The 13,853-nt window shown below is 37.9% G+C and overlaps 1 protein-coding gene across 1 annotated transcript in view; it reads left to right on the top strand.

The window, feature by feature from the left end:
• The window catches only part of P3H2 (prolyl 3-hydroxylase 2), a 157,211-nt gene that overhangs the window by 112,048 nt on the left and 31,310 nt on the right, over window positions 1-13,853 (top strand). Inside the window, exons 2-6 of the mRNA XM_021070049.1 lie at window positions 3,771-3,923; window positions 5,179-5,368; window positions 11,647-11,778; window positions 13,126-13,268; window positions 13,599-13,688. Coding sequence (XP_020925708.1) covers window positions 3,771-3,923; window positions 5,179-5,368; window positions 11,647-11,778; window positions 13,126-13,268; window positions 13,599-13,688 — 708 coding nt within the window. The remainder of the gene's footprint in view (window positions 1-3,770; window positions 3,924-5,178; window positions 5,369-11,646; window positions 11,779-13,125; window positions 13,269-13,598; window positions 13,689-13,853) is intronic.

Raw genomic sequence — 13,853 nt, 5'->3', positions numbered from 1 at the left:
CTGGCCCAGCACAGTGGGTTAAGGATCCAGTGTAGTCACAGCAGTGGCGTAGGTCACAGCTGTGGGGCTCAGTTTCAACCTCTAGGCCAGGAATTTACATATGCCTTGTTGCACAAATTAAAAAAAAAAAAATGGGTATAGATGGAGTATTGGACCTATGTGTGTTTTCTAGAATGGGGGATGGTAAATGATAAAACTTCTTGAGGTTTTGCTAGAACTTTTCTGGGAAAGTTGTAAATAGGAGGAAATTATGCCAGGAAGATAGAGCTGGGACCACATCCTTCAGTTTCTTAAATATCATGATACAGTTTCTAGAGTCACATCTGTGGTCAATAGATCACTATTAAAGGTTTTTAAGTAGTCAATGCATCCTTTTGAAATGCTCCTTTATTATTCATTATAGAAAACCATTTGTGTGTCAGTGGAGTCTCGTTCAGTCACCAGTGGACAGAGAAGCTTCCAAACATCAGCAAGGTGTTGACTTAATCAGTCTTTTTCCATGCAGCATGGCTGCCACATACTGCCTCTGGTCTGGCAGGTGAAAATGTTTGCCTTAGTTCCTCACAGCCTGAGATGAAACAACCAGCGCTTCCCAAGGGCGTTTCTAACCAATATTTCTCTTATCTCAGTGAAACAGCAGACGCCTGCCTCCAAAAGTATGGTACCTACCATCCTGTTGAATCAGTCTCCTTTTCTCAGTTGAGCTTTATTTTGCAATTTACATTTCTAACGCATAAAGCTACCCTCCCTTTAGGGTTACCCTTTCTCTTGGGATGTTTTATTTTGGTCTTAACGGAAGTCCAGGAGTTCCTGCATGACTCAATGGATTGAGGATCTGGCATTGTCACTGCTGTGACCTGGGTCACAGCTGTGGCACAAGTTTGATTCCTGGCTTGGCAACTTCCACATGCTGTGGGCGTGGGCAAAAAAAAAAAAAAAAAAAAAAGCCCAGTTTGAAGGCTTTAAATGCAGTTAGCTGCTTCTTTGTTTCAGTGGAGTAGTAGGTAGGCCCTTCCTTAGCTGAAACTAGTACCTGAAAGGTCTTATAATAATCTCCTTCCAGTAATACAGCATTATACGTAACATACATATGTTCATCTGGACTCTTCTTACCACTTCAGATGTGTGTATATAATTTCAAAAATGGAATACAAAGGTATCAAGCTTCTAGTTAAAATCATGGCCTATTTTATAGTCTCTGACAGCCAATTCTACTTTCCTGAACTGGTTCACAATAATGTAAAAGCCAGCTCATGAATAAATTTTATGGTTTAACCTTAAGTCATGGAATCCTCTTTATATTTATATTGGGGAATACATTTAACTCCAAGATGTTGTTAGTAAACTTACATCCTTTTAGTCTTACAGTTTGCAAAACACATCTATACGTAATAATCCTTTTGATGTGTGTGTGAATATTTGCTTCTTAGACTTGTCCTGTTCTTTTCTTAGACATATCATAGACATGATCTATATGTAAATTAGATAGAAAACAAAAAGGTAAAGAAGTCATGTGGCCCCTAACCTCAGGGAGCTCTACTAAGAGAAACAAATACGCTCAGGAAGATGCCATGCATGGAAGAGTATGATAAGTGTGCAGAGGAACAGGGGTAAGATGATATTGCAGGGCTTAACTTTATTTAGCTTTAGGGTTGAGAGAAAAGCTCTTAGAGAAGATAGGATTTAGGTTTAGTCTTTAGGATATGCTAGATTTTAATAAGAAAAGACCAAGGGACAAAGGATCTCTAGGTCAGTGGAACAGTCTGAGCAAAACATGAAGGTAGGAAAGTGAGAAATATTTAAAAATGTATCTTTGTTCCTTCAATGCTTAATGGCTGGTGTTATGAAACTAGAGTGTGTTCAGCGTTGACCTTTTTCGTTCATAACTTATGGTTTGATTCTTAACCAGAGGCAGTTTCCACCAACCTGTACTATATCCTCATAAACAATGTGTTTATGGAAGTTGTAGACTATACATACCCATCATTAATGAGAGTATATTCACATCTTTGAACTGGATAGATCGTATATAAATTGTATCCGGTTTATTTTTTCAGGTTTTAGTGAAGCACATTTATATATATTACACAATTAAATCCTTCCAAAATCTTATGTAGTAGGTGGTGGTATGAGGGTTTCAAGAACATTTTTTCTTAATGACACACATGTTTAAATGACTTTTTTTAGGTTCATTTGGTCAATGAGTGTAGACACATACCTGATTTAGAACCTCTTCTTTTTCATCTATATCTATGTATTTATCACTATGTAGAAGTCCATACAATTCATATTTATCTGTGTTGGTGTATGACAATTTGAGGAAATTTAAATTAACAAAAAAATCTGGTCCAAAATTAGTGATTTTTGAGAGCCAAAATAATTCTGGAACCACAGAATTGAGAACAAAGCAGCTGATTTAGGCAAGATATAATGGAAGGAAGGTCAGCAGCTGAGAATATGCGAATAGAAAGAAAAAAGGGAAAGTTTTAACTATTATTAGACAGAGTGAAGTGTGTCAGATCTTAAAATAGGGCAGTTGAATCTTACATGCTTTGCATAATTTTATATTTACTTGTTCAATAACAAAGAGTTTCATTTCTTGATACATCAAAGTAGACCAAACATAATTTAGATTTCACCATGAAAATGACTAGTACTAGTGTGAATATTCACTTTTTTTTTTTCTCTTTAGGGCCACACCCCAGGCACATCGGAGGTTCCCAGACTAGGGGTCGAATTGAAGCTGTAGCTGCCTGCCTTTGCCACAGCCACAGAAACGCCATATCCAAGCCGCGTCTGCAACCTACACCACAGCTCATGGCAACGCCAGATCCTTAACCCACTGAGTGAGGCCAGGGATTGAGCCTGCGTCCTCATGGATGCTAGTCAGATTCATTTCCACTGAGCCATGATGTGAACTCCAATATTCACTTTTCTGAAATGAGACAGAAAGATCTGGCTAATGACATTCTCTGGGACTAAAGCATAGGACAAAATGTCTTAAGTAATTCAATTCCATTTCCTTAAAAAATGCATCATTGTATGTTAAGCATGGAAAGCAGTATATTATAGTGTCTATGTAGGTTATTAAAATTTCTGCCTTGTTTGTCAAAATCAAACATAAGTTTAGATCAATACCTCAATCAAAGGAATGTGGTAGCATTTTATGGGTTGTATTTTGCATCTCTTATGGATTGGAATGTTCTATTCCTTTTAACTTTTTGTTCTTCACATACTGAAGCCTGATAACAAATTTGGCAGAGAGGGAGGTATTCCCAATCTCCTCCTTCATAAAGTGACTGTTTATACTTCCATTGTCAGGATTCAAGGAGAAAGGAGCCAAAAGAAAACAAGAGAAAATAAAAAAACATAAATGTTGAAAACGTGAATTAGAAGTGGCATGACATTAGCAGCTTTCTGTTTTGATTCATCATACAAGAAACAGAAGCTAGCAGATTCAATTTCGCAGAAAACAGATGGCTTAGAAAAGAGAGAAAGAGAACGAGCATGGAACAAAGCACATTTATCCATTTTCGCCAAAGCCAAAATACCCACCTGTTTTAGAAGCACTGTTTATTTACCTCTTGCGCCTTAGCATGGAGACTGAGGATAGTGAATGTGAACTAGAATCCAGTCCTGACATTTGTAGTCTGTAGTCTGTAGACATTTGTAGACTGGTACTGAACCTGGTTTAGAAATAATTGTCTTCATTTGGTCTTTTTTTTTTTTTTTTTTTTTTTTGCTTTTAAAAATTTTTTTTATCTTTATAGCTTAACCAGCTGGAAAAGGCAGTGGAAGCAGCCCACACATTTTTCATGGCCAACCCGGAGCACATGGAAATGCAGCAGAACATTGAGAATTACAGAATGATGGCGGGTGTTGAAGCCCTCCAGCTGGTGGATCGAGAAGCAAGACCACACTTGGTGAGCTCTGGGGACCCAGCTCTAACCATAAGGAGCTGAGTGCTCTTGAGTTTCACTGGACTTAAGGCAGATTCCTATGAATGGATATCTCAGATTGATTCCCAGTTTCCAATACAATATCATCTTTATACTTTCTGAGTTCCCAGATGAAATGTTGTAATTTGGCATTGAAAAAATTGAGAGAAAATGAAAATTAACTTAGAACATCAGTAGCATGTGGTGAAAGGTAGGAAATGATAAAAAAAATAAAATAAAATCTGTAACCCTCTCTGAGCTTCAGCCCCCATCTCCAGCACTTAAATTTTATCTTCTGGGGTTGAAGCCCACGTGAATTTCTCATGGTCACATTGTGGTTTCCCAGCAACCAGTGCAGTGGCTTTTCCAGGGTACATGTACTTTTCATATTCTGATTTTTTTAAGCTATGTAATTATTCCTTGAAATGAAATCTTACTTGAAATTCACAGTATGTTGAAAGGGTTTTTTTCCATTGGAGAAGTCACCATTCTCAATGCATGGCCTCCAAAAGGATTGAGAAAAAGGATAGGAGAAGAAGATTTTCAATGGAAGTGCTATTGCTTCTCGGCTTTTTGGCTAAGATCAAGTGTAGATGGAAGTCTTTTTTTCCTTTATTTTTTCATGATTGAGTCAGGCCTGTGAATGTGTGTCATGTCCACCGATATCAGCCTCCCTGCACTTTGTTGCAATATCCCTACCCACATTCAAGGAGTTAGAAAATACATTTTTTTGGTGTTGTCTTTTGAGGGCTGCACCTGTGGCATATGGAGGGTCCCAGGCTAGGAGTCCAGTCAGAACTGTAGCTGCTGGCCTACACCACAGCTACAGCAACTCAGGATCTGAGCCACATTTGCGACCTATACCACAGCTCACAGCTCATGGCAGTGCCAGATCCTTAACCTGCTGAGCAAGGCCAGGGATCAAACCTGCATCCTCATGGATGCTAGTCAGATTCGTTTCCACTGAGCCGTGATTGGGAACGCCAGAAAATACATTCTTGAGGGAGTTCAGGAAGAGAATGAGATTGATTGATACCACAGTAGTCAGTCCCTTCCCACTGACAATGAATGGAAGCTCGGGAAGTTACACCTTATCTCCAGTGCCACCCTTCTTTATCTTCTTTAGCTCAAGAGTCCCATATCCCACCTACCTCAGTAATCCAGAATCTGCCTGAATCCTGAAATTGAAGTGCTCCCGTGGGTGCTCTTTGAAAAAATAACTTATTTTTGTTTCTTACAGGAAAGTTATGGTGCAGCAGTTAAACATTATGAGACCGATGACTTTGAACTAGCTATCAAGTACTTTGAACAAGCTTTAAGAGAGTATTTCAATGAAGATATGGAGTGCAGAGCCCTGTGTGAGGGGCCTCAGAGATTTGAGGAGTATGAGTACTTAGGATATAAAGCTGGGCTCTATGAAGCCATTGCAGGTAAAGTTTATTTTTTCCTTTGATTTCCTGATTGTAGAAATACTACATTCCATTTGTAAAACCATTCCAACAATATAGAAATATGTATTATAAAAAGTATGAATTGTGAAATGATTCTCATATACATATCCTGTCCTGTCTTTCGTAGATTACCAAGTTTAAATTTTGGTGACTGTGCTACCAAACTTTTTCATATGCTTATGTAAATATTTGTGTATTTATTTATAATTATTATTTCATTTTTAAAAAATAAGACAATACTGTAATACTGATTTTCAGCATGTGTTTTGTTTTCATTTTATTTTATGCTTTACAATATATTGTGGACTTCTTGTCATGTGAGTACCTGTATATCTACCTTATTGTATTTAATGACTGTGTAATGATCCATTATATGGGGAAAGTATAATTTATTTGACCAGTCCTTTTCTGATGAATATTAAGGAAATTGCGATTTTTCGTTATGATTAACAATGAAGTAGTGAATACCTTTGTTCAGTCTTCTTCAGTTGCTTTAATGAATATTTTATTACATATGGGAACTTAATCTATCACAAAGTGGCATTTAAAATAGCAGGTAAGGAGGATTCCCATCATAGTGCAGTGGAAACAAATCCGAGGAGGAACCATGAGGTTGTGGGTTCAATCCCTGGCCTTGCTCAGGAGGTTAATGATCTGGCGTTGCCTTGAGCTGTGGTGTAGGTTGCAGACGCATCTTGGATCTGGCGTTGCTGTGGCTGTGGTGTAGGCTGGCAGCTGTAGCTCTGATTAGACCCCTAGCTTAGGAACTTCCATATGCTGTGGATGCGGCCCTAAAAAAAAAACGCCAAGAAAAAAGAAAAAATAGGATAGCCCTTTTTAACCTTACAAAAGACAAGAAGTTTGAAGAAAAAGACTTTACATAAGATTTATATATATAAAATATACTATGTATCAGGTTGATTTATAATGGCAAGTGGAAAAAGTAAAATGTTTATAGGAAAACAGTTAATATCCTGAATATTTAAACAAAGCCTGTGAATTATTAGTAGTAGTAATTTACTTATTTATTGGTATTCATAATAGTAATAAGCAAAATTTATTTTGCGGTTACAATATACAGAGTTATGTCTTTTCTACCCCTCTAAGGAGCTTCTTGTTGGTATTGTTATTCACCCTCTTCTCCCTTTTTAGATGAGGAATTTATACCTCAGAAAGAGTAAGTAATGGGATTAAGGTGAAGCTGGGAATCACACCAAAGGTTTTCTCACTCTAGAGTCCTATTTTGAAGGTCTACACAATTGAAAAATAGGCAAAGGTTATTTATTCAATAAAACACGTTTAACACATCTGTTGAGTGCATATTGTATTCCAAGTAATAAAAACATGAAAAACAATGTTCGGCTTCACATATTCTCATAGAAATGCAAATTAATGAAGTCAGTGTGCTTTCCTCAATTTCCAATGTTTTCTGTCTTCCTAAAAAGTACCACTCACCAAGTACCTGAAGCCAAATCCTAGAAGTTATCTTTCAACCTGTTCTTCAATTCCTGCCCCCCTGTGATTTGTTATCAAACTTCGATAAATGCGACCTCCTAACAGCATTTAACATTTCCCTGGTTCGCTCTATTCCTTTTCCTACCACTTTGATTCAAATCAATGGTGTATTTTAACTAAGCTGTTGTGAAAGCCTTCTTCCTGATCCTCATGTTCTGATTAGGTTTTTAAAAAACCTAAAGTCTGCTCAAAGGCATGCTGAATCACCTCCACTCACCCTCCAGTGGCTTCATTGCACTTGAAATAGAACCAAAAATTTTAACAAAGACCTTCATGACTGCACACTGGTGTACGTATTCATCCTCTCTCTTTTTCTTTCCCTTTAATCCATTCCTACTGCACTTCTTTTAATTCCTAGGCTATGCCAGACTCGTTTCCACTTACAGACCTTGAAAATGTTGTTTTCCTCTGTCGCTTGGCCAGTGTCTTATCTTGTTAAGTGCTTAATCCTCAGTACCTACTTAAAGTGACAGGCAAATAGCAGGTGTTAGGGAATATTTGTTAAATGAATGGGTGTAAGGAAGGAAAAGGGAGATAACATATCTATCAGTCACATTGCAGAGATTAAAAAGGTTAAAAATACTCCATGTTTGTGAAAATAAAGGTCTTAAATTGTTGAGATCTTTTAGAGGGATGATTAGAAAATATCTATCAAGATTTAGACTAGGAAATAAAATAAAAATCGATTTACCTTTTAACATTCATCCAATTCCTTCCCCCCACCCCCAGCTTCCACCTCTGCTAACCATAAGTCTGACTTCTTTTTCTTTTTTCTTTGTCTTTACATCCTACCTGCAGCATATGGAAGTTCCCGAGCTAGGGGCCTCAGCTGCAGGCCTAGGCCACAGCCAGAGCAACGCCATATCTGAGCAGCATCTGTGACCTGTGCTGTACCTTGCAGCCATGCCAGATCCTTAACCCACTGAGAGAAGCCAGGGATCAAATTCTCATCCTCACAGACAGAGGGTCGTGTTCTTAACCCACAGACCCACAACGGGAACTCCTGATCCCTTTTTCTCTGAATTTGTTTGCTTGTTTTTGAAGTAAAGTAGACCTTCTACACTATGTTAGTTCTTGTTATAATATGTCACCATACAAAGATATCACATAGTTATTGACTGTATTTCCCACACTGTACATTTTATACCCATAACTCATTTATTGTGCAACTGTGGGAATCTGTCAGTCAATTTTCTTAAACTCCCTCATCTATTTTTTTTTTCCTTCCCTACCCTCTACCCCTCTGGCAATCACCTGTTTGTTCTCTGCATCTATAACTCTGTTTCTCTGTTTCTGTTTTGTTATGTTTGTTCATTTGCTTTGTTTTGTTTTTAGATTCCACATATAAGTGAAACCATATTGTGTTGGTCTTTTTTTTTTTTTAAGGGCTGCACCTGCAGCATAAGGAAGTTCCCAGGCTAGGGGTCGAATTGGAGCTGTAGCCACCTGCTGGCCTATACCACAGTCACAGCAATGTGGGATCCTAGCTGCGTCTGTGACCCACACCACAGCTCACAGCAATACCAGATCCTTAACCCACTGAGCGAGGCCAGGGATCGAACCCACATCCTCATGGATCCTAGTCAGATTCATTACTCATGATTCACAATGGGAACTCCAGTATTTGTCTTTTTTTTGGTCTGACTTACTGGCATAATAACTTCTAGGTCCATCTTTTTGTTTGTCACAAGTAGCAAGATTTCAATCTTTTTTTATGATTGAGTTCTATTGTGCGTGTGTGTATATATGTGTGGGTGTGTATGTATATGTATAAATGACATCTTCTTTATTCATTTATCTATTGATGGGCACTTAGGTTGCTTCCATATTTTGGCTGTTGTAAATATATCTACATGTCAAATAACTTAATTGCTTCCCATTCAATTACCCAGAATCAACTCAATTCATCTAAAATCAATGAAATATCTGAATTATTGGAGTTTTTTTCCTGAAAGTTTTGTTTTGTTGGGCCTCTGCCAGCACCATCAATCTGCATTTTTTGTGATCACTACAGATTTTAATGTCAGTTTTATGTGTGCTTCATATTGCAGTTGCTGAATGTTTCTTTAACTTAATCTTTATTTGGGAATGGGCAGGCTTTTCTTTTATCATAGTTACTATTTTGTGGTTTTTCAAGGACAGGAGCCCTGCCTCTATGCCCACATTCATCTCTGCACTCGCCTCTACCAGTGACCACTGAACAGCTTTGGCACATGTCCTTGATCTGGTTTAAGAAAATTGACTGACAGATTCCCACAGATTAACATTTAGTGATTTTCTAAGGTCACCACAGCATGTTGGTTGGGAAAAAGAACAGAAGTACCCTAATTCAGGCTCTTAATACCTTACCCGAACGCCGTCATCATCACCATCACTTGCAATAAAGAAAAGTGATAGAAAAGCCATATTTCCCTCAAGTTCTAACAGATATTGTACATTACAGAAATATGGTAACCCTTCCTGGGAATTTAAAGCATATCCTATTTATGATGAGAAGGAAATCTTTAAAATTATTCCCATACAAGTGTCTTGGATCTCAAACATATTGAAATATATTAATTGCACAATAACATTTGGTATATAAAGGAGGCTTGAATACAACTAATGGAAAAGTATATCATAACTCTTTATAAATTCCTATCTGGGTTAAAACTATCCTAAATTAGGATTAAAACTCACTCTTAAAATACAGAGTATATTTAGAATTTTTTTTAATTTTAGAGTTAGGAGAACATTAAACATTGGACAAAAGTACAAATGGCTTTTGAATGCAGTTATTTGTTACTAGCCATGCTTCTTGGTGCCCTAAAAGGTATCATTTTGTCACTCTTATTTTGTTGCTATTTATATCTTGCTTTGAAGAAAATACTTTCAATCAGATTGTGAGTTCTTGGTGGATGTGTTTCCTAGCTTTTCCTTTTGCTTATCATTTGGAATTGAGTACATATTAAATGGTTAAGAGAAAAGCCAATGGCCGAGTAAACTAGGAGAAAGCATTTGAGTGTTGTTTATTGTTGTTTTATTAAGAAATAAAATAGCTAGCTCTTTATTTCTAACATGTTAATCAAATAAACAGAACTCATTTTTCCTCTCACATCCTCCACTGAAATTAAGAATCAGTAGGAGTTTCTTGGTGGCCTAGCAGTTAAGGATCTGGTATTCTCACTGCTGTGGTACAGGTTCAATCCCTGGCCCAGGAACTTCTGCATCTGTGGGCTCAACAAGAAAAGAAAGAAGGCATTCCTGTTTTGGCTCAGCAGGTTAAGATCTGGCATTGTTTCCCTGAAGATGTAGGTTCTATCGCTGGCCTTGCTCAGTGCATTGAGGATTCAGCAATGCCAAAAGCTGAGGTGTAGGTCGCAGATGTGGCTAAGATCTGGTATTGCTGTGGCTGTGGCATAGAGTGCAGCTGCTGTTCTAATTGGACCCCTAGCCCAGGAACTTCCATATGCCCCAGGTGCAGCCCTTAAAAAAAAAAAAAAAGAAAGAAAGAAAGAAAGAAAGAACCAGTAGACGATAGTGATTCTATTAGCTATGCTGTATTGGATTGAGTTAGCCAGGTTTTAAGAGAACTGGCATATTTTCCTACACCCAGAAAGCATATATTTCCTTTCTGTTGTGTTTTGAGGTCCTACTTCCAGGTCATCCAGATACAAGCCAAACTCTGTGTAACAGAGAGCCTTTTGAAAGGAGGCAGTTGTTGTGGCTTAGACTGTACAGTCATCAAGTTGGGTGGCTTCATCATTATTCTCAAAAGACCTTGCTCGGCACAAGCATGAATGGACTATTCTGTTAATGGAAAAGACTGCCTCCATCTTCATTGTAAAAATTGGAGTGGGGGCAAAATGTAAGAAGGGTTTTCTTTCTGGGCCATTAGCCACTGTGTTTCCTTAGCTCATTCTTAGAGGAGATAAACCCCAGATTTCGAAGGAGCATGAAACCCCCTAAACTTCAGGATCCTCATCTGTTTGCAGATGAGAAGAAGGGGAACAAAGAAAGGGAAACAAAGAAAAAGAGGCAAGATGCTTCTTCAGACCCTTTAGCTTTCATCTTTTTCCTATTTGAAACCCTAATACTATACCAGTCTCTCAGTATTAGGATTTGCAATGTCCAGGTGATGAACTAATTTGTAACTGGATAGAATAGGTTCCTGATCAAAAGATGTAAAGGAATGTTGTTGTTATTTGCTCTGTAGGAAAAGTTGCTTGAAAATGTTAAAAGGAAAAAGAGCCTTGTGGCTTCCATTCTCTACATAAGCTCCTCGTGTCCATGGCAGTTCCCTTCTCTTGACTGGTCCTTAACGTAACCAGGATCTGAATGTCCCATCCTGATTCTAGGACACTTCAGGGCATCCAAAGTCCAAAGAGAGACCCAAAAGTGACTTTAAATAATAAAGTCACTTACTCAGCTGGGCCTGGGTGGGGTGAGATGGCTTACGTCACTTTCAAGAGATGTAGAAAAGGATACACACAAGGCAAGAGTCCTGTGTGGAGGAGGAAAGATCGAGAGCCAGAAGATTTGGAATCCACTAGTAATTACTCCAGTGATCGCTGGTTAGGAAGCCTTGACCAGTCACTTACTTTCTTTGTGAAAAGGATTGATAGTCATGAAGTGAGATAATAATAATACCGCTCTCAGAGAGTGTGGTGGGATAAGGAATATCCTGTGTGACTGTGGCTCTGACTTTGAGTCTGGACATTAAATAGACTGGAGGAACCCACGTCTTGGCTCTTGTTTTCCAGATCACTACATGCAGGTGCTGGTCTGTCAGCATGAATGCGTGAGGGAACTTGCCACCCGCCCCGGCCGCCTCTCCCCTATTGAGAACTTTCTTCCCCTGCATTATGACTACCTACAGTTTGCCTACTATCGAGGTAAAGCGTGGATTATCTGTGAAGGCCCTTGGGGGAAGGGGTGTGGTTCATCATAACAGACATCCACGTTTTTGTGAGTTTGTCCTCTGCCTTCCTCAGTTTATAGTCAAGTGATGAGGATGCTCTCTCTCTCACCCCACATCACTGCACTTGGAACAAGAGAAGGTGAAACCACCCATGAGCAAATGCTGTGACAATGTCCTGAAAGTTAGATGAGACTGATATTTTGTATGAGTTTTACATTTAATTTTTCAACTTCATTTTAAAAGATAATATATTCACAGGTTCAAAGACCAAATACCATAAAACCCTCTTTTCCTCACAAACCAATTTCATGCCCCACAACCCACAGTTTCTTACTTACCTTTCCAAAATTTTACATGGAAACAACACACACACACTTCCCCCCCTTATACATAGAAGACAGCACATTATTTACACTGTTACCTACACATTAGATTTTTTTTAGCAGGTTTGCCTATTAAATTACCTTTTGCTTGGTCAAAAGTGGTCAAATTTTGGCAATTTTATATGGCTCAACCTGATTGTTTCATTACATAGAGATCTTCCTCACTATTTTTTTTTAAATTTGCATATCATTGTACTGTAATTTATTTCATGTGTCTCCTTACTGAAGTGTTGTTTGTAATATTTTACTATTACACTCAATCAAGTGAATCATATTTTATGTATGAAATTTACACTTGCACATAAATATCTATAGGGTAAATTTCTAAAAGTACAATTGCTACATCAAGTAGTTCATTTGTTTGTAATTTTGACAGATGTTACAAATTTTTTCCTCCATATAGTGTACATTTTTCTTTGGGTAACAACAAACGATATTATCAAATTTTTAGATATTCCTCAATCATTACGTGAAAATTGATATCTCAATAGAGTTTCAATTTCCATTTATCTTATTGAAGAAGAGCGAGAGAGACAGGGAGAGAACTTTTCTTATATTTAAAATCAATTAATAGAATTGAGAATGATGAAATTGGTCTTTAATATCATGTTTTTAAATTCAGGACAAAAATCAGAATTAACCCCAACAATTCTGCCCTGTATTAAATAATTTAAATTGTCAGTAAACATCTTCAGGTGTAAGCTTTTGATAATCTGTTGAAGATAACTAGCTGCATAGTAAACCAAAGCTAGTTCCTTTGAAAACCTAAAACCCCACCTTTCCTTTTATCTGCAACTATTTCTGAGTACTCTATTCAGCATTGCAGCATCTTCACTCTTAGTGAATGCTGATGCTGATCTCTCATAGGCATGTATCTCCTGAAATTTTTGTAGACAGGCCTAGGCTGACGCTAATGCTGCAACTCCTGGGTTTTTCAGTTGGCGAATATGTGAAAGCTTTGGAGTGTGCCAAGGCCTATCTTCTAATCCATCCAGATGATGAGGATGTTCTAGACAATGTGGATTACTATGAGAGTATTTTGGACGACAGCATTGACCCAGGATCTATCGAGGCCAGAGAGGTGAGACCAGTCCTGAGAAGAAACTATTCTGCCAGGTGCTCTGGGCACTTGGCTTCTGGGTGTTGGTAAAAATATATAACTTCTCTTAAAGGTATCTAGCAATTTAGTAAGGGCTCTAGGACCCAGTGCTTTTGAACTTTAATTCTTATTGCCAGGAGCGTATTTTTCGCATGTGTGCTAGCTTGTGGAAATCTGTGGAGACAGACAATTTTTGCAAGTGTGAATATTTTTTAGCTCATTTGATACTGTCCAAATAAAAGTATTTCCACTTGAACATTTATAATATCTCTTAACTGTTATTTACATGTACATTTTCTTTATTGTTTGTAGGATTTGATGATGTTTGTGAAGCGTCATAAACTGGAGTCAGAATTAATAAAATCAGCGGCAGAGGGTCTGGGATTTTCATACACTGAGCCGGTAAGAGTGAAGAAGAGAGGAAAAGTTCTTTAAAAGAACTATTCAGTGGACTTCTTATTTGTGATTTTATTCCTCAACCCCATTCGTTGAAGAAATTCTAATCCCCTGCCTTATGTTAACAAAAACTGGGGTAAAGGAGGTGTTTACTCTGTATAGGGATGAACT

Source organism: Sus scrofa, chromosome 13, assembly GCF_000003025.6.
Source record: "Sus scrofa isolate TJ Tabasco breed Duroc chromosome 13, Sscrofa11.1, whole genome shotgun sequence".
NCBI lineage: Eukaryota > Metazoa > Chordata > Mammalia > Artiodactyla > Suidae > Sus > Sus scrofa.
The sequence above is the reverse complement of the archived record's forward strand: the minus strand, read 5'-3'. Positions and strand labels throughout refer to the sequence as shown.